The sequence below is a fragment of the Xenopus laevis genome, chromosome 2S (genome assembly GCF_017654675.1).
Source record: "Xenopus laevis strain J_2021 chromosome 2S, Xenopus_laevis_v10.1, whole genome shotgun sequence".
Lineage (NCBI taxonomy): Eukaryota > Metazoa > Chordata > Amphibia > Anura > Pipidae > Xenopus > Xenopus laevis.
The window spans coordinates 61838910-61860442 of NC_054374.1; the positions used below are offsets into that span (position 1 = coordinate 61838910).

The window sequence follows — 21533 nt, forward strand, 5'->3', positions numbered from 1 at the left end:
AAACTCCATGAATTGAAATTATTCTATAGTAATTTTAAGGGGATGGGTTTTCATGCTTTAGTCATGTCAACCTAAAACCCCAATATAAACTACAGACATTTATATAATTAGCCTGTGCCTGTTTACCTGTTAATTTAAGTATCTTGCCTCGTCTCCTTTTACAAAGGTGGGTTCACATTTAAACAAACCCCTATATGTAATAAAAGGCAACCAATAAGATGTTTGATTTTGAACAAGTGACCATTAAATGCTAACTGCTTTATGGCAGTACAAATGTACTGTCTTACAGTACATTATATAATCCCATTTGTTATTTTGCTCTGTTTAAAATAAAAAATGAGAAAACAAAATTATTGTGAACAATATGTGAGTGGATGGTGCTAGAGCGTGTGAGCCGGGTGCTAACAAATAATGTTATAATTCCATTTAGAGAAAGCACTCACGGCAACTCAGCAAGTTTAGGTATGATAATAAAAAGAACTTTATTCGTCCATAATTATTCGTCCCATACACACAATTTCTGAGAGTGTTCAGGATTAATACAAGAGGATACTCGTTTGATTTCCTTAATGGTTAGATGGAAAAGCCTTTTAAGACAAGCACATCGGAGCAGGTGGCGAAAGGTGATAAATATCCAGGGGAAAACCTCGTGTTTGTATCCAGTTATACACCTGTGAGCTGACAGGTCAACAAAATCGTTAAGCAACACTGGCCGATATTGCACCTTGTCTCTAAGCTACCATTCACTAAAATGACTCCGCCTAGATGTGCTTACCTTAGGGGTCGATCTCAAAAAGATCTCTTGGAGAGGACCGATCTACAGAGTAAGGGCACGAATATCTGGTTGCTAGTTGGCAGGACTGGGTGCTTCGGTTGTGGGGGGTGTAAGACTTGTGGATGTCTATGGATAGGTGGAACTTTTCCTCATCCCCACAATGGTAAGAGGCTCTGGATATGTCACAGACTGACTTGTACATCAGACCATGTGATATATTGTATTGTCAGTCCATGTGGTTTATGTTACGTGGGGAAATGTGTAACCCCTTTTCGTATCCAGATGAATAACCACAGGTCTTCAATACGCCAGGCATTATCAACGGGTAAATCTGAAATCCCACTGGCTAGACATTTTTTGATACGTAAACACTCACTGCCATCTTTGAGAGCAGTATTAATTGATCATATTCCACCACTTTGGAGAGGTGGGGATAGAGATTAACTTTTACTACAAAGAGAAGCTAAATGGATTTGGACTCTGGATACAATAGCCCCTAGAGCAGTGCTGTCCAACTTCTATGGTACCGAGGGCAGGAATTTTTCTAATCTACATGGTGGAGGGCCGATAACGGAAGCCAGTGTTAGCCACTCCCTGTTTTTAAACCACACCCACTTTAAACCACACCCATGTTACCGCAAGACCATGTCCAGATTAATAGCACACCAAAAAACCAAATGGTTAGTGCTCACTGCAGGGATTTAAAGGGATAATTTTTTCATTTTTTTCAAGCATTTATTTAATAATTTGTTTCAGTAATTATGGTCACCCAGTTGGGTGTAATCCATCTCCTTCACCTTCTCCCTCTTGCCGGCAAGTACAAGTTCTGTGCGGTGCACCACGATGTGCATATACGTGTCAATGACGTCACTGATGTGTTGGGTGACAGAGAGAGGCAGAGAGCTGGGGGGCTGCTTGGTGTGTCTCTCGCTGCTCTCAGCCTTGCACATATGATGGCTGCTGGAGGACCGTATGATGGATGGCTGCTGAGCTTGCTGGTACAGGTATGGGGGGGCAATAATATAAATGAAAAAGTGTGGTACATTTTCTTGCTCTCTTTATTTAAAAACCATCATGGTAAGGAGGGAAATGGTAATGCAGGACAGGGGGGCACTGATTGAAGCTCTTGCCTAGGGTGCCAAACTACCTTGTGCCTGCCCTGGTAAGGATGTCACTCAGCTAAATCATATTAATACATACCCATAAATCCATATGCTTCCTCCTCCCCTGTGTATAATACAGTACCCCAGCATATGATTAAACACCTTAGGGACCACTAACAATAATTTTCAAATGCTAACAAACCCCCAGAACAAATACCAAAGTATGACACACACAGGGAAGGGAACAGAGCAGGAGACAGGAATCAGGACCAGTCTAATATGTACTACATACAGTGACACAGTGCTGGTGCCCCATTAGCATTTTGTATAAAGTGTGAACAGGTGAACAATGTGGGCAGTTTCAGTCTGGGTCTCAGGTGTGAACAGTACAGTCTTTAGGGGTATGAACAATAGAGGTGTCACAAGTGTGAACAATGCAGGGGGATCCCAGGTGTGAACAATACAGGGGATTAGTCTGAATTTGAGGTTTATACAATGTAGGGGCCAGTTAACCTCTGTAGTGATATCTTTTAAATCTTACATATGGTAAACAGACACAGCAGGCAGACTTCGATGTGGAGGGCCATATAAGGGGGGGCCATACGGCCCGTGGGCTGCCAGTTGGACAGCCCTGCCCTAGAGGGTTAAATGAGATGTATTGTCTATCTTGCTTCTTATGAGTTTGGTTGCTGTTGGATTGTCATGTAAATATTCCCTGCTGAAATTAATCGGACTATGATGAATTTGGATTATGATGAGTTGCGAGACTGTAGCAATTGCAATATGGAAGATACACTAATGGTTATAACTAATTGGATAAAAGTGGATACTGATGCAATATACGGATGGAGTTCAAAGGTCTCTATTTATATCATACTCTTTTTAGGACTATACGTGGACTCTTTAGTGATGGGTATTCCTGAACTGATTCATAAATTGATCTATATATTGATTTATATGTGGAGTATTCCTAGAATATGTGATTTTTCATTTTATGTTCTTGTTTTGTGTTTTATCACTCTATAGTATATATTTTATCAGAAATAAGGGTGATAGGTCCCAATTAGCTGCACCATAATTCACACACTGTAGGGACAATATTTGGTAGAGGTGTGTTGTCTGAGGGAATATATTGTAATATATGTATATATTGTTTGATATACAGTTACTTATGGTCCATGTGAAATTAATACATGGCCAGTGGGGATGTGTGATTACAGATTTAAATGTTACTTAATACAGATGGGATCATAAATAATGATACATTGTTTAAGTGTTGAAAGGTAGGGGCTATTGTTGCCCTTTTTAGATACATATTTGTTACATAATGTATCCCCCTTTAGAGTGAGGATTGATAATATATTTGTTGCTTCCTGGGCCAGATAAAGGGTCAATGAGCTCCTTGTGGACTCGTGTGGGTAACTGTATGTGTCACCTATTTTTACAAAAACTCTTTTACAAAGTCTTAATAGAAATGTTAATACTATAATGGGTTAACACAAGCACTGAGCGGATGATGTAATAATTAGTTTTGCACAATGATCGGCGGTGTGTGAAATAAATTGGGGTTTCACTTCCTGTGCACGATCCTGATGACGATCTCCTGTGTATATAAACGTGTAGATATAATTATGGACAAATAAAGTTCTTTTTATTATCATGCTTACACTTGCTGAGTTGCCGTGAGTGCTTTCTCTAAATGGAATTATATATATCTCTCTCTATCTATCTATCTATCTATCTATCTATATAAATGGAATTACACTTCTTTCCAAAACTTGGATAACCATACTTTAAGTCTATTTCAAAATCATTTCAACGTTAAATAAACCCAACAGCATTATTTTGCCGCCAATAATGATAAATTACATCTTAGTTGTTTTATTATTATATAGAAAAGGAAATCAATTTAATAAATTTGAATGAATGAAAATGGAGTCTGTATGAGATAGCCTTCCCATAATTTGGAGCTTTCTGCATATTGGGATTTCCAGATAACAGATCCCATGCCTGTAGAATAAATCTGAAAAAAAAACTCTTTAGAGATGCACATGAACAGTGTGCTCCTGAAAGAAGAAGATGTTATGAAGCAAGCTGATGTTTAAAATTACATTTTAAAGCAGTGACATATGGGGCAGGGGTGTAGTTTGCAGTTTTTAAGGCTTGTCTGGGGTATCAGGCCCTGCACTGCCACATTTCCTTTCATAACTGACTTTAATGTGTAAATTCAACTTTCACTGCACGTGACACCTTAAAATTCCATCCTGTGTTGACAGTGTGTTCCCTTTGTTAGCAACTTTAGAAAGTTCTGCAGTCAATAATACATTGATGTAAAATGTTTTTCCTATTCTTAAACTTACCGTGGCTCGGACATGACTCTTTTCTTCTCTGAGCTCTTGCCGGATGCCTTCTGTCAAGGCTGTTACAGCATACTTTGTAGCTGAATAAAAGTGCATAACTGCAGTTGGAACAACTCTATGGCCACTCATGCTGTAGATTGGAAAAAAAAAAGAAAAACAAACAGCTTAGCAGTAAGGAAAGTAATAAATTGGTTTTTAAATTAAACAAACAATGAAGTCATTGGAAAATACATACCTCATGCATGATGAAACAAAACGAGTGTTCATCTACTTTTGAGGGGAATGAGATGATTGGTTTAACAATGATGAACATGTTTAAATAAAACCAATGATGAACATGTTTAAATAAAACATTCCATACTATTTCTTCATTTGTAGCAAATCAAGTCAATTTCATTCCATACCAGTAAATAAATAAATAAATAAAAATATTTAAGACTTAAAACTATGGAAACTAAATGATGTGTATAAACCAATACAGATGTTTTGATAATGCACAGATGTTTGCAGTGAGAAGTAACATAGACGGGTAGAAGCAAATATAAAAGGAACACCAACGCAACCCACAAACAATAATGTTTATTATATAGGAAGCACACAGATTCACTGAAAACTGAAACGGTCAAACCTGATCAATAAAAAAAAACAAGCTTTCAAAATGTACCAAAAAAATAGAATTTTTAAAACTTATAGGTAGATTGGTTACGACCTTCATTAGTCATTACAAATGCAGTACACTGTGGAAAGTGCAATTTTCATATGCAAATACATAGAATGTTTGGTTTTATCCAGAAATCCCAGCATAATTGCAAATGAATGAAATTGCATGTGCTCGCAAATCAAATAAAATTTGCAGCTTACATTCTCAGAATCGGGACTGCATCACTCCCAGCCAGGGTTGAATCAAGGGGTAGACAGAAATAGCCTCGGGCGCAAAGCTGGGGGCACTGGGCACATATTTCTTTCGCCTGTGTACCGCTAATTTCAGCCTGTCTGAAGTATTTACTTGCCTTGAGCACCCCCAAACCTAGACCTGGCACGGCTTTTCCGCTCATGGCAATAAGACAGCATTAACATGATTGTTTTGGAGCAAGTCAATACATGTACTTGAGCACTATTGAGGTGAAGAGAATGAACAGACCCAATGGTGCCTAGTGCAGCTACATGGTAGATCAAAAAAGAAATGAATTGCATCAATAAGCACATTCATTTTAGCAAACTTGTGGCGTGTGCTCCTTGACCTCCGTCTTATCTGCAAAATATGCAGATAAGAAATAGTACTTTCTGTCACAGATTTTTCTTAATCTATTAGGTACTCAAACAAACAAAATCTACAATAAAGGAAAGGCTAATTAGATGATATTGTACTGATAAATGTAAACATATATAATTATCACATAAATATGGCAGGAATATGATCTCTGTATGGTACCTATGCAGCAGTTACAGTAAACATGTGATAAAACCCATGTAAGACACCTCGGTTCATAACCATCTACATCTACCATGTGACATTAAACAACTGCTTTATTGTCATTACAGCTGTGCATTTATGTAAAACATGTAGCATTAAATTCAATTTGTGCAGAAGCAGGCGGGCAATTTGTAAATTCACAAAAATGCAATGGTTGTGCATATTTTGACAGAGGATCAAAACAAGATTTTCAATGTATATGTTCATAGTACCAAGAAATATTGCGTTTTTGGGTGCGTGTGCTGATTACAATTGCAGGGTAAGCAAAGTGATAAAATAATACAAATGCAGGAATACCCAGTAAATGAAAATGAAGGAACCCATGATTCAAGTAAACCAGACAAGCAGGCATGATCATGACTAGTAGTGTGATAAAACAATACAAGGGCAACAAAAAACAGAAGTGAGTTTATACACCATGAATGAAATCTAGCCCAAACTGTGATGCAGGCTGCAGCCTCTCCTACCTGTTGATGTTTATGATATGGCCATCATCAATATTCCTTTCCTTCATAGACTGGTAGGCCTCCCTTGTGCAGATACTGAGTGCCAGGACATTAACCTGGAACACAAAACATCAAGTTAATGAAATCCCTATTTTGCCGTCAATATGGATTTATGCAGCTTAGTTAGGATCAGGTACAAGTTATTGTTTAATTATTACAAAGAAAAGGGATATCTTGTTTAAAAACTAGAACCATTTGCATAAATAAGATGGCCTTTGTAATCACAAGTTTACTGGATAAAGGGTTCCACTTAAAGAAACAGTAACACAAAAAATTAAAGTGCCTTACAGTAAGAAAATAAATACTGGTGTGCTTGCTTCAGTACTCAACTATAGTTTATATAAACAAGTTGTTGTGTAGCCATGGGGTCAGTCATTCCAAAGTGAGATGAGCGAAAGGGCGAAGGTTACACAGCAGATAACAGATAAACTATGTGCAATCCCACTGTTTTCAACAGAGCTTATCTGTTATCTGCTTTGTATCATGTGCTTAAATGGCTGCCCCATTGATAGATGTTACCGTTTCTTTAAGGGATCCCATAGCTGATTTTATACATTCTTCTAAAATTTTCACTTCACCCTGAACTGAACACATTACAAACACTAGAGTGGAGTAAAATAAAGAATTTATTTTACCCTATGGGCACATAAAAATATAAGAGAAGAATATAAATACAATTAAAGGGCACTTTTATTACACAACAGCCACAATGACCCATGTAGCTTGGTGGGCCATACCTTCCTTTGAGAATGGTAAACTGACTTTAGAAGCCTATTCAATTTGCTCCTATGAAGTCTTCAAAAATGTATTACAGATATGAATAAGTATTAACTAAAGTAAAGGAATTATCCCACTTTTAAAAAACACTGTTCCCTTATGGGGACTGGCCATTCAACTTTTCCCTGGGGTGAATTCTCAACACTCTCTATAATCCACCCTCCGTGGCTTGAGATTCTGGAATCAGCAGTAAATCAGCAGTTTCTGGATTCTGGAATCAGCAGTAATCAGCAGTTTTCCCATTTTACATTGTTGTTTTGTGGTCCCACCTATATATTATGCATAATATATTTCCCCGATTTTAAATTGTCCTGGATTTTACACCATTTTTTTCTGGTCCCCTGAAAATGGAGGTTTCACTGTACTTTATAATACACCTTTTTGTGATAACACTCTCAGAAAGAATGGAAGTGCTCTTTTACACAACCCACGAGGTTAGGTTATCCTTTAAACCAATATTGGTAATGGACACCCTAAAGGAGAGGAGGTTGGATACCGACAAATTATCAGCAAGCCTTAAAATACTTCCTTCTTCCCAGTTGTTGACACCATTGATTCTAAAAAAAAAAAAAGCACTTAGGATAGTGTAAAACCTTTTAATAAATATCTACCTTGATAAAGATTACACTCACATAAATAGGGATAAGATTGCCTATAACATACCTCCAAACATTTTGAAAATAGTAAGAGGGACAAAAAGTTTTGCCACGTGCACGCAGTGAAATGTTTTGTTCATGCCCAATTTATGGACACACCCGCTAATTACCATGTCCATTTTACAAAACTTGCCAGGTTATAGAAAGTTTGAACACATTTCTGGGGGGTTTTAAGGTCAGGTTTTATGTGTTATTACAGTTTTGAAGGTGAATTGCCCTTTAAGCTGCAAGTCACCGTTTACCAAAGAGACCGTTTTGTAAGCTATGGTCCACCTTAAAACTCATTTTGCTGTTATATCCGAGAGTGAACAGATGTTGTGAACTGGCTACGGAAGTGAACTACAGGGACCCTATAATTTTTCACCTAATTCCTGGTAAAGGGTTAATATCAGATGGGCCCAAGACCAAAATAACACCTTAGAGGATGAGGCCATGCTGGGAAATAACTTCAAAAGGGCTGAACCCCCAATTAAAAACTAGTCTCAAAACTTAGGTTTTCAATAAAACACATTTTTATTAAATATAAATATACATTTGAAATCCCCATGAAAATTAACCAAACAAGGAAACAGGAATCCAGACATGCAATATCCAAAACATCACTGTGAATACTTAATAATCATAAATGTTACAAGTCACACTACACACAGTACCCATGTACACAAACACTCAACAGTCACACATCAACATACCAATAGATATTTATAATGGAGGATGGCCAATAAACCCAAAAAACTGAATGGTACAAGTTATAAGTATATATTACCACCCAGTGTATGCCTTACAAATGTCCATGTACAGGGGGGTGCAATTGGGGCAGGGCCCGCATCCCCCCCCGGCAGTCACGCGCCCACTGCAGCGCCGCACGGAAGAGGGTGGGGGGGGGGGCTGCACGGCCCGCACCAGGGCCCGCCCCCACCTAGCTCCGTCTCTGTCCTTCAGTCTTAGAATTACACTATCACAGCAAGCAGGCAGGCGCCATTTTGTGTACACTTATTAAGATAAATAGTGTATCACCCCAAAATCTTGTATATTAACCAGAATGGGGAACTTAATGCCTATGCACAATGCCCTACATAACTATAGGGCATGAGGAGGGAAGGGACAATGTGAGAATTAATCGCCTGCCCCACCTCTATGCCTTTAGAAGGTGAAAAATGAAACTTTACACTTACACTAATAGAATAACAGTCACACATAGAAAATAGAAAGTACTTGGAAAATGTCTGTATTTTTGGTGAACCATCTGAAACCAACTGAACTGAAAAAAATGTGAACAATCCCTTTAAAGAACTTGTTCCAGAGCAGAAAAATGTTTTGCAAAGCAATAACTACACAGGGGGAATTTTTCAGCAGGCATTGGATTTATTGCCATCAGCACATTTTTTCACAAAACTGCAGCTAAAAAAGTTTTGCAAAGAAAAACACAGCAAAACCCCCCATTGACTTTATTGCATTTAGAGTAGGAAACCCCAATTTCTAATGCATTAACAAATGTATTTTAAGTAAAAACAAAAAATGATGTGAACAACATCCATTGACTTCAATGTATTTTGCGTATATTTCAGCAGTTTCACAAAAAAAGCTAATGAAGTCTAATAAAGGGTGCATATCACTCAAAAATGTTCAGCATTTTCAAGTAGGGTTGCCACCTGTCCAGATTTGACCCAGACAGCCCAGTTTTCAGAAGGTCAAGACAGTCTGCTTAGTTTTCCAAAAAAGGAAAAGCAGACAGGATCTCCCCTGACTGATATGGCGATCAGCCAATTGACGAGTTGCACATCTTAGCCCCGCCCATGTGGTGTGCATGCCACCCCCACAATATCACTGACTTTTATAGTTTTTGTATTGTTTAATACATACTTTCTCCAACTCTGCAGAACCAGTAGCTGCAGCAAAATAATCCTTCAATGAGAATCCCATTTTATCCGTTTAAATCTGGCATTTTATCGGTTTAAATTTGTCCCTGCCACTGGAGTTGGATGTAAAGGCAAAATTAAATCCAATATGAATCTCTACACAGTTGCCGACTGCTCTACAGGGTAACAAACAAAACTGCTGAAGTTCTGGGAAGAAAGGTGGGGGAGGGCTCTCCCCTGCTGTTTGATATGATCGTTTCTATGCAGAGCAGTTAGGGAACCATCTGAAATTTCCTATCCACAACAGTCAGAGCAAGTAAAACAAAGGGGGAATTTCACTGCATACAGTCAGGTTTCTTATAAAAACGGTATACATTTTTTAATTAAACTCCATTGGAGATATATTTCTTTTTTATTAAAGAAAGTACAAATATTATTATTTTTTTTGCCTTTACATTCCCTTTAACAAGTCCAAAGAAAATATACTAAGTAAATGGAAAGAAATGGAAGGTCTGAGTTATGAAGAAAGACTGGCTAAATTGGGGGGTAGGTGATGCTTTATTCACCATTAGGACCTTCCAGAGAACACTAGGTCATCCATTCACATTAGTAGAAAGGAAAGGGCTTTTTACAGAAAGGTTTTTCTTGGGCTAAAATGGTTAATGTCATTTATTTGTCTTTTTTCAACCTCATCTACCAGGCCCGGACTGGCAATCTGTGGGTTCTGCAAAATGCCAGAGGGGCTGCTATAAGGTCCCATAGAAAGTCAGTATTTAGTGGGAGCTGTATGGGCCTCTGTGTACCTGAAATGCCAGGGCCTATTTTAATTCTCAGTCCAGACGTGTCATCTACTATGTCGGAGGGACATTTTGCCTCAGGGCCCAAAAAAGTGAATGCAGAAGCCCACTTTTGCACAAAATTTAGAATAACAGACTGCTGGCCTGGGACAGGAGTTAAGCAACTAAAATCACTTAGTGGCTGCCTACCAACTTGGCACTTCCCTGTGATTTTAGCTGTCCTTTTCCTTTAAGGTTACTAAATAAAATTAAACTTTATTAATCTTATTAATTTTGTTATTATAGAGAAAAATAAATCAGTCAAATGTAAAGAAATGTTTGTTTGAAAAGGACACTGCCATTCTGTGAAGTGAACTAATTTTACACATAATAAATATATACTTGTATATTGGTTGTTTTAACATGAATGTGTCCCTGTTTAATTCAATAATTTACAATGACCCCCTGGGTACAATAAATTCTACACAGTTGAAGGGACATTACCTTCAATAATCAGCTCTGGCAGCTGTTCAAGCTAATCAATCTATTTTCCGAGTTGAACCATTCCTGCCTCTCTAGTGCTAGAAATAACAAGGAAAGTGATCATTGATTCTCAATTCCGCTGACAGGACAGAATTATAGGCATATACATGTATTCAGTTTGGATTCAGGGTAATATGTACTTTCCAAAAATATATGGCTTTCTGAGATGAACTTACTTTTTTGTTTGTTTGTTTTGCAGTAGCTGGGATGACAAAAATTATCATATGGGGTGTCTTCATTTTGGGGCCCCTAGAGGCCAAATACTTGCTAAACCACAATGGTGTAACTACCATGGGTGTGATCACACCGGGGCCCACCTGAGCCACAAAAAAGGTAAATTGGTGGCAGTGCACACTACAAGAGGCACAAATCTGGCGAGCAGGGGAGGGAATATCCTGCACCCGTGCCTAGGCTACAGTAGTAATGCCAGTGTAAACCTATGTACGCACTGTTCAGTGGACTGAAAGTCCCCCCCACCCCCAAAGTCCCCTAAAGCGAAAGAGCACAAAATGTTCAAAAACAGCCTGGCAATAAAAGTACCACAAGCGGCCAAATCAGATGGCAGTGAAAAGGTTAAAATGACTTTGCTGTAAACAGACATATTTTAAGATAATTTGCAGCCAACCACCAACTGCAAAGTTTCTCAGATTTTATCAGTCTACAAGTCAGTAAAGTTATCACTTTTAATAGGCAGAAAAGGTGCAACAGCAATATAGGGATGCAAAAAAGAGTGAAAACCATAAAGTGAAACAAATTTCCATGATTTTTTAGCTTTTTTTTTCCAGAATTGAAGCATAATTGTAGAGACACTGCAATTTCCATGTGATGCATAGCTTTAGGGCTCTTACTCACTAGCGTTCTGACCTGCGCTCCCCTGCGTTCCGTTTTCTGGCGTTCAGCCGCAGGGGAGCGCAGGAAGAGACACATGTCATTATTTCAAATGGGGCTGTACTCACTCAGGCGCGTGTAGGCGCCGAACGCAGGAAAAATGCAGCATGTTGCGTCTGAACCTGCGTTCGGCGCCTACATGCGCCTGAGTGAGTACAGCCCCATTTGAAATAATGACATGCGTCTATTCCTGCGCTCCCCTGCGGCTGAACGCCAGAAAACGGAACGCAGGGGAGCGCAGGTCAGAACGCTAGTGAGTAAGAGCCCTTAAGGACTAAAAGTAGTGTCCCCTTTGGTAAGATCCCATGCAAGTTTAGACAGACTTCATTTGTGTTCAGTTGAAATCACATTGAACCATGGGGCACTAATAAGAGAATTAATGTCAGATTCTCATTACAGAAATCAGATGTGACAGGTTAACAAAGCCCAGGCTCTCTCTTATCAATCTGTTCTCACTCTGCTACAGGGAGACCAAAGGCAGATGGAATACAACTTTACTAAAGTACTGCTCAAGGTATCCATGGGCAGGACCAGATTTGTAGCGAGAGCCTAGGGCGGAAAGATTTTAGGGGCCTCCCAGCACATTCTAAGGAGCACTGGTAATACATACATCTGTATGTGTAATCCCCAGTGCTACGGTGCATACGCGGGCACTAGGACCCTGCAGCCCTGTCCATGGGGAATAGAGTACAGATGGTGTTAAGTCTCCCATTTAGCAAAGAGGAGCACCAAGGAGCTCCTAGATTAGCAATTAGATTAATTGATTCAAACTGTAATCCCCATGTTTTAATATTTTTAGTGCCACGTTTTTTCATAAAAATAAAAAAAAAAGTCTTGCAATAATTCAACCCATCCCTCACCTTCTTCCATAGTGAAGTAATGGACTTTAAGCCTAGACGGTCCTGCTCTTTCCGCTGCCCACCATAGCAACCAGCACAAAAGATGTAATCAAAGCAGATATAAGGAAATAAGGAGGTCTGCTTTTTGGTTGCTACAGATGATTTGAAACATAGCAAACTTTGCACCTTCAACAGCGAATTAGACTGATCAGCAATATACAAAATCTCTTCTGAATGATCATGGTACTTACATCAATCATTGTTTTCCATCCCTCTGTCTTGCCGCTCAGCAAAGGCTCTGGTCGGGCCAAACCTGCATTGTTGATACACACATCCACCCCTTGATGCAGTGTCTTTATTGCTGAGAACATGGACAGAATCTCCTCTTCATTGGACAGGTCACATTTATAAGGGAATAAGGTGCCTGGATAGCCGGCACTCTGACATTCAGCAGCCAGTTTCTGCCAAGAGAGAAAGCAGGTAATTATTAGTGCAAGTACTGCTGTTAAGGAAGCCGACTGCTTTCTGGGCAGTCGTGCAGAAAGCTAGTGGGTTTTATAAACTTGCTGGCAAAAAAGATCACCACACTCACAATGCACCAAAAAAAACAAGACTTAAAGACAGAATATATATACATATATAAAGTAACATAGTACTGTACTCAACAGGAATACTGCATAGAAAAAGAAAATTATATATATACACATACAAATACAAGAGGTCCTCTGCACTCAACCCATTATCAATATATTTAAGACAGACACATTTTGTGCATACTGCTACTGAAAAATGCCTTACCCTTTAAACAAAACAGGGATTGTTTGTCCATATATTGCAATATATTTAAGCTGGCCAACTACGTCAAAGTCATCCCATATCTGACCAGTCCTACACTCGATTTCCATCTGATTCATTAAGAATTCTATTGCTTCATTATACATTTTACAAAAGGGACTAGTTTTACCTGCAACTTACTTGCTGCTTTCAAAGTAAAACTCCCAAACTTGGCTGCCCTTTTATTAGACACCAGTGGGATCATGGGATTACCTGACTATAGTTGGGAAGGGTGGGAGCTACAACAAGGAGCTGGTCACTGCTCCTGTATAACTATAACAAACAAGGTGTATGTATATATATATATATATATATATATATATATATATATATATATATATATAAATCTTCAGTATCCGCACTCCGATCAAGCAATCTCAGGGGTGCACGGCCAATTCTCAATCATATAATCAAAATTTGGAATAAAGCATTCCTGGGCCAGTGTTTTACTAAGAGAAGTGCTGGCCCAGGAATGCTTTATTCCAATTTTTTTCCACAAGAGACCTGCTTATTCTTAAATTGTTCCTTTGCTTATTGAATTTCATAAACTTTGTATCTTTTTCTGGCTGTTCAGTGCAGGAGATCAAAGAGAAAGTCGGGCCATTTCAGTAACAATCCGAAACTGCAGGTTGAGCGGTCAAAATCGGAACTGTCCTGCAAAAAACGGGACAGTTGGGAGGTATGGTTTCAGTTAACATGTATGAAAAAAGTTGTCTCTGTCTAAAGATCTTTGGGCCTAACTGTATGTTATCAAACTGGCTGATTAGCACAAAACAATGAAACCTTTCTAGCCAGCACCAAATAGCAACTAATGTCCCTATATAATGTAATATGCAGCTATTTCTTTTGGGCAAATACATCTTATATTTAGGCTTTTGTGAGTTTGCATTCACTATTTTTTTCTTAAAAAATAAATCATCATCAATACAGTTAGGTCCATAAATATTTGGACAGAGACAACTTTTTTCTAATTTTGGTTCTGTACATTACCACAATGAATTTTAAATGGAACAACTCAGATGCAGTTGAACTGCAGACTTTCAGCCTTTACTTGCTGCAATTATTTTTTTCTTAATATTCTTGGCATAATGCCATATATCTAATTCGTGATGAATGCCACCATATTTGTTTTCCATTAAACTTTTAATGCCAGGATGTTTGTCTGTGGCTAGTAAACGCACATCCATCCCAGCTTCGATAATTCTATCTAGGCATTTTTCAAATGCATACTTTTCCATTGCAGGAGAGGTTTTCGTCTCGCTTTTTTGTGCAATTTGGAAGTCAACTACTTTTTTGGAAGATAACTCCATCATTGAGTATGCGCAATATTTTGCAGAAAATCCAGGGCTGTCGCACTGCCCATCTCCCATCAAGCCTACTGGTTGGCGTCCGATTATTTGTTTGACTTCTTTTTTTTCTTTGAGCCACATATTGTACACAGCAGGAAACAGGAATTTTTTCTGGTATCGAAAAAAAGTTCTTTCTGAAATTTGCTCCATGCCTATTATATTAAAAAATTCATGCACCTTGTGTATGCTGGAACCGCTACACAATGTAGCAGCTGCTATAAGAATATTACCTGCTGCATATCTATTTATCCTTGGCTGACTCTCAAAAAGTGGAAACCGGTGCCCTGCCGAGCAGTAACCCATAACCGTTAGTAACGATCCTTCTGTTTTCTTGGTAAAATTATCAACCAGACAATTGCAATCGGAAAAAGCCTGGCATTTAACTTTGTAAAGTAAGGTATCTAAACTGGATTCAAAAATTAGGAATTTTCTGTCTAGAAGCAGAGTGCGTTCTTGAGAAAGAATAAAAGACTCTTGTATTTCAGAATCAAGTTCACTAACAAAGCTTTCTCCGATTGCCTCACTGCCAATACTAAAGTCAGGATCATTTGTACAACTTACAAATGCTTCGTCAACAGATTCATTGAGAGATTCCTCAAGTTGAGTTTTGTCAGAAATAATTCTCAATTCAGCAAATGATGGTAAATTGATTATGTTTGCAGGTGTTTTCTTTGGTGTAGTAGTTATGCACCGCAGAGATGATGAAACCGTAGAATGACTAACATCTGCATTTTCAATAGTACTACAAATATCGGCAAAAATGCCGCTGATATCTAAAATGTCATTTTCATTTGAAAGAGCCACAGGATGAAGAATGGGGGATGTTATTGGATCTTGCTTCATATGAGTGGATTCATACTGGATATAAGAATGTTCTTTAAAAATATCCACAATGACAGGTTCATAGATGTGTGATTCCTCAGGTACCTGAGCGTACTTTTCTGCAATGTCAAAATCACATTGAGTGCCATTATCCACATACGCTGTGGTTTCAGTGTTGGTGCTTGCATCACTAAAAGTATTTTTTCTTTTTCGTTTTCTTGGCCTGCTTATGGAATCCAGTGAATCTTTTTCCATGGACTCTGGGTTTTCATCCACACTTTCTGCAGATTCCTTATTGATTGTAGAAAGTTCTGGGAAGACAGTGGGGACTGCACTTTCCTTTAGCAACCTTCGTTCTCTTTGAAGAAAATAACAATCCGGTGTGAAGTGCTGTGAACAGATCCGAAAACTATCTGTGTTTTTTTTCTCAAGAATTCGTGCAGCTAGAGAAACAATTTGTTCATCAGGAAATTGCCCAATTGATGTTAACCACAGTTGTATTCTTTGTACATTTTTTGGAAAGACGTGTAGAATAATATTTTTTAATTTGGTTTTAATATTACTTCTACTGCTACATCCTTTCACTATACATTGAGGCATCTTGAAAGAAGCTGAAATAAATGTAGCATTAAGATTAGTAAATTAGCAATATTAGTCAAAACACACAAACAACATAAATGTTATTGTGTTAGGGAGCTACTATCTGATTAAGCTGCTGAGTAGCCATGGGGGTAGCCATTCAAGCACAGGACACACAGTAGATAACAGATAAGTACTACTATAGTTTATATAAACAAGCTGCTGTGTAGCCATGGGGGCAGCCATTCAAGCACAGGATACACAGTAGATAACAGATGAGTACTACTATAGTTGATATAAACAGGCTGCAAATCAAGAACAGGATACACAGTAGATAACAGATAATTACAACTAATGTTGATATAAACAAGTTGCTCTGTAGCCATTCAAGCACAGGATACACAGTTGATAACAGATGAGTACTACTATAGTTGATATAAACAGGCTGCAATTCAAGTACAGGATACACAGTAGCTAACAGATAATTACTACTATAGTTGATATAAACAAGTTGCTGTGTAGCCATTCAAGCACAGGATACACAGTAGATAACAGACGAGTACTACTATAGTTGATATAAACAGGCTGCAATTCAAGCACAGGATACACAGTAGATAACAGATAATTACTACTATAGTTGATATAAACAAGTTGCTCTGTAGCCATTCAAGCACAGGATACACAGTAGATAACAGACGAGTACTACTATAGTTGATATAAACAGGCTGCAATTCAAGCACAGGATACACAGTAGATAACAGATAATTACTACTATAGTTGATATAAACAGGCTGCAATTCAAGCACAAGATACACAGTCGAAAACAGATAATTACTACTGTAGTTGTAATAAACAAGTTGCTGTGTAGCCATGGGGGCAGCCATTCAAGCACAGGATACACAGTAGATAACAGATAATTACTACTATAGTTGATATAAACAGGCTGCAATTCAAGCACAAGATACACAGTCGAAAACAGATAATTACTACTGTAATTGTAATAAACAAGTTGCTGTGTAGCCATGGGGGCAGCCATTCAAGCACAGGATACACAGTAGATAACAGATAATTACTACTATAGTTGATATAAACAAGTTGCTCTGTAGCCATTCAAGCACAGGATACACAGTAGATAACAGACGAGTACTACTATAGTTGATATAAACAGGCTGCAATTCAAGCACAGGATACACAGTAGATAACAGATAATTACTACTATAGTTGATATAAACAGGCTGCAATTCAAGCACAAGATACACAGTCGAAAACAGATAATTACTACTGTAGTTGTAATAAACAAGTTGCTGTGTAGCCATGGGGGCAGCCATTCAAGCACAGGATACACAGTAGATAACAGATAATTACTACTATAGTTGATATAAACAAGTTGCTCTGTAGCCATTCAAGCACAGGATACACAGTAGATAACAGACGAGTACTACTATAGTTGATATAAACAGGCTGCAATTCAAGCTCAGGATACACAGTAGATAACAGATAATTACTACTATAGTTGATATAAACAGGCTGCAAATCAAGCACAGGATACACAGTAGATAACAGATAATTACTACTATAGTTGATATAAACAGGCTGCAAATCAAGAACAGGATACACAGTAGATAACAGATAATTACAACTAATGTTGATATAAACAAGTTGCTCTGTAGCCATTCAAGCACAGGATACACAGTAGATAACAGATGAGTACTACTATAGTTGATATAAACAGGCTGCAATTCAAGCACAGGATACACAGTAGATAACTGATAAGTACTACTACAGTTTATATAAACAAGCTGCTGTGTAGCCATGGGGGCAGCCATTCAAGCACAGGATACACAGTAGATAACAGATAAGTACTACTATAGTTTCTATAAACAAGCTGCTGTGTAGCCACGGGGGCAGCCATTCAAGCACAGGATACACAGTAGATAACTGATAAGTACTACTACAGTTTATATAAACAAGCTGCTGTGTAGCCATGGGGGCAGCCATTCAAGCACAGGATACACAGTAGATAACAGATAAGTACTACTATAGTTTATATAAACAAGCTGCTGTGTAGCCATGGGGGCAGCCATTCAAGCACAGGATACACAGTAGATAACAGATAAGTACTACTATAGTTTCTATAAACAAGCTGCTGTGTAGCCATGGGGGCAGCCATTCAAAGGAGAAAAGGCTCAGTAGTATATCAACACAGCAGATAAGCTCTGTAAAACATAATGGTGTTATCTTTTATTCACTAATCAACCTGTGCCATATAGCCTTTTTAAATTTTACACCTTTGCTAAATAGCGATCTATGAACTACAATAGTGATTCTGAATCAAACACAGTACAAAAAATAAAAACAAACATTAAAAAATTTTGGGTGATACTGTTCCTTTAAACTTGTGTGCTGAACATCGAGTGATATTTGGGAACAATTTGAAATTTGTTTTAAAAAAGAGATGGCTTTACATGTTAAATTATTTTATTGGTCAGCTCTCCAGTTTACAAATTTAAAAATCTGGTTGTTAGGATCCAAATATACATAGCAACCAGACATTAATTTGATAAAGAGGCAGTTAAAAAAAATAGTAATGGGCCTGAAAAGAATAATTAGCAATGACATGTCTCATCTTACAGATATTTTGTATTTACATGGGTCTATAACCCGATTTGGAAAAAAAAGACTGATGACAAATAAATGCAAAACTATCAAATTAAAAAAAAAAAAAAAGACCAATTGAATAGTTTAATTTAAATATAGAAAATAATAAATGATCTATAAAGAGAGAATTTAACAAAAAAAAGCAACATACATACAGTATATACTGTATATAAACTTATATATGGAAAGCTGTAAGCTTGTAATAAAAGTTATTCTGCTGAATTAATTGTGTCATGAAATTTCCATAGAAGTATGTGAATAAGGAGACAGTCATATAAAATAATAATGTTATCTCTTGAAATGCTGCCTGGCTGTCATTTATTCCAATAAAATATCTCCTAAAAGATTTGTGTCCAGAAAAGGTATAATATGTATTAAAAGTGTATTAAATATGTGTCAGTGAGTGCAGTGAATTGCCATACATACTTACAATAGGCAACAAAGTTTCAACTGCTTTCAAAAGTTCGAATTTCGTGCCTATAACACTGAAAGCCGGTATAGTAGTTTCCTATTGGCCGCCAAAGTCACATGGTGCGGCGCAATGCGTGATGACGTCACGCGCGACGCTGAAGCAGTAAGGGCAGAATCTGTAGCATAACTAAGACGCATCCGATTGGCTGTCGGCGGATTTACTTCAAACAGGACGCGTTGAGAAGCGGAAGCTCTGAATGGACTATCCAAAATGGATGCCCCAAAGGCTGCACTGAAGATCGCTTGGCAAAAGTAAGGGAAACTTCGTTTTTAAAAAAAAAAAAACACAGCTAAGATCAATACACCATCAGAAATCCACAGGCAGTGTTAAAAAAAAAAAAAAAAAAAAGGTGTCAGAATCGCTTTAAATTCAGTGGGTTGAACAAAAAGATTGCATAAAAATGTGAGGAACTAAAGCCTTTTTTTAGCACAATCACTTTATTTCAGGGGCTCAAAAGCAACTGGACAATTGATTTAAAGGCTATTTCATGGGCAGGTGTGAGCAATTCCTTCATTGTGTCATCAGTGAAGCAGATAAAAGCCCTGGAGTTGATTTGTGTGGAGGGTGCTTGTATGTGGAAGATTTTGCTGTTAACAAACATGCAGTCAAAGGAGCTCTCCATGCAGGTGAAACAAGCCATCCAAGAAATTGCTACTTGTGAACTCAGCAACGCAAAAAGACCTGGACGTCCACGGAAGACAACAGTGGTGGATAATCACAGAATCATTTCCATGGTGAAGAGAAACCCCTTTACAACAGCCAAACAAGTGAACAGCACTCTCCAGGAGGTAGGTGTATCGATATACAAGTCTACTATAAAGAGAAGACTGCATGAAAGTAAATACTGGGGGTGCACTGTAAGGTGCAAGATACTCATAAGTCTCAAGAATAGAAAGGCTAGATTGGACTTTGCTAAAAAAAAACATCTAAAAAAGCCAGCACAGTTCTGGAAAAACATTCTTTTGACAAATGAAACCATTATCAACCTCTACCAGAATGATGGCAAGAAAAAAAAGTATAGAGAACAGCTCATGATCCAAAGCATACCACATCATCTGTAATGGCGGAGGCAGTGTGATGGCTTGGGCGTGCATGGCTGACAGTGGCACAGGGACACTAGTGTTTATCCATGATGTGACACAGGATAGAAGCTGCTGAATGAGTTCAGAGACACAGTCTGCTCAAATCCTGCTAAATGCAGTCAAATTGATTGGGAGGCGTTTCATAATACAGATGGACAATGACCCAAAACAAACAGCAAAAGCAACCCAGGAGTTTATTAAAACAAAGAAGTGGAATATTCTTGAATGGCCAAATCAGTCATCTGATCTGAACCCAATTGAGCATGCATTTCACTTGATGAAGACTAAACTTCGGACAGAAAGGCCCACAAACAAACAGCAACTGAAAGCCGCTGCAGTAAGGGCCTGGCAGAGCATTTAAAAGGAGGAAACCCAGAATCTGGTGATGTCCATGCGTTCAAGACTTCAGGCTGTCATTGCCAGCAAAGGGTTTTCAACCAAGTATTAGAAATTAACATTTTATTTTCAGTTTTTTAATTTGTCAAAATGCTTTTGGGCCACTAAAATGAAGTGATTGTGTTATAAAAAGGTTTTTGTTCAACCCACTGAATTAAAGCTGAAAGTCTGCAGTTCAACTGCATCTGAGTTGTTTCATTTAAAATTCACGGTGGTAATGTACAGAACCAAAATTAGAAAAAAAAATGGTCTGTCCAAATATTTATGGACCTAACTTTTATCATAGATCAGCAGCAACATAACTATCTTTGGCTGGACTTGGGTGCAGCTCACCCACCCCCACTCGCATGCTTCCCCTTCCTGTAGTTATGCCACGGAGCAGCAGCTAGCATTTACTTGTACACTTTTAGCTTGCAATGAGTTGAGTATGATTAGAAAAGAACAGGTCAAAGATTGCTACAGGTCTCGTCATGTATTGATTGTATTAATCAGCAGGAACATCTTATTGGTGGCTAGGGTTACTGCACCTGGGCAAACACTGATTATTTATACATGGGGAAGGCTCTTAGAGCTCTTACACTCTTGTTTAAGTGTTAACTCATATTACTCTTGCAGTGGAACACATGAAATGCACAAGTAAATACAAAACCCTTTGCTTCCTGTACTAAAATCAAGGTTTATTTGTCCTGTACATTTCAAGGGCAAGACCACTCTCCTCTCTGGTTCCAAGACAGGGAATCTTCGGGAGCAGAGGTGCACATACCTCCCAACAATAAAAAGAGGGA

The 21533-nt window shown here is 38.2% G+C and overlaps 1 protein-coding gene across 2 annotated transcripts in view; it reads right to left on the reverse strand.

The window, feature by feature from the left end:
- Nucleotides 1-21533, reverse strand: part of dhrs11.S (dehydrogenase/reductase (SDR family) member 11 S homeolog) — a 60330-nt gene that overhangs the window by 18328 nt on the left and 20469 nt on the right. Inside the window, 3 exon segments of one of the 2 annotated variants that reach the window (NM_001094963.1) lie at nt 4239-4368; nt 6180-6274; nt 12808-13017. In NM_001094963.1, coding sequence (NP_001088432.1) covers nt 4239-4368; nt 6180-6274; nt 12808-12927 — 345 coding nt within the window. In that variant the 5' untranslated portion in view covers nt 12928-13017. 2 annotated transcript variants of the gene reach the window in all.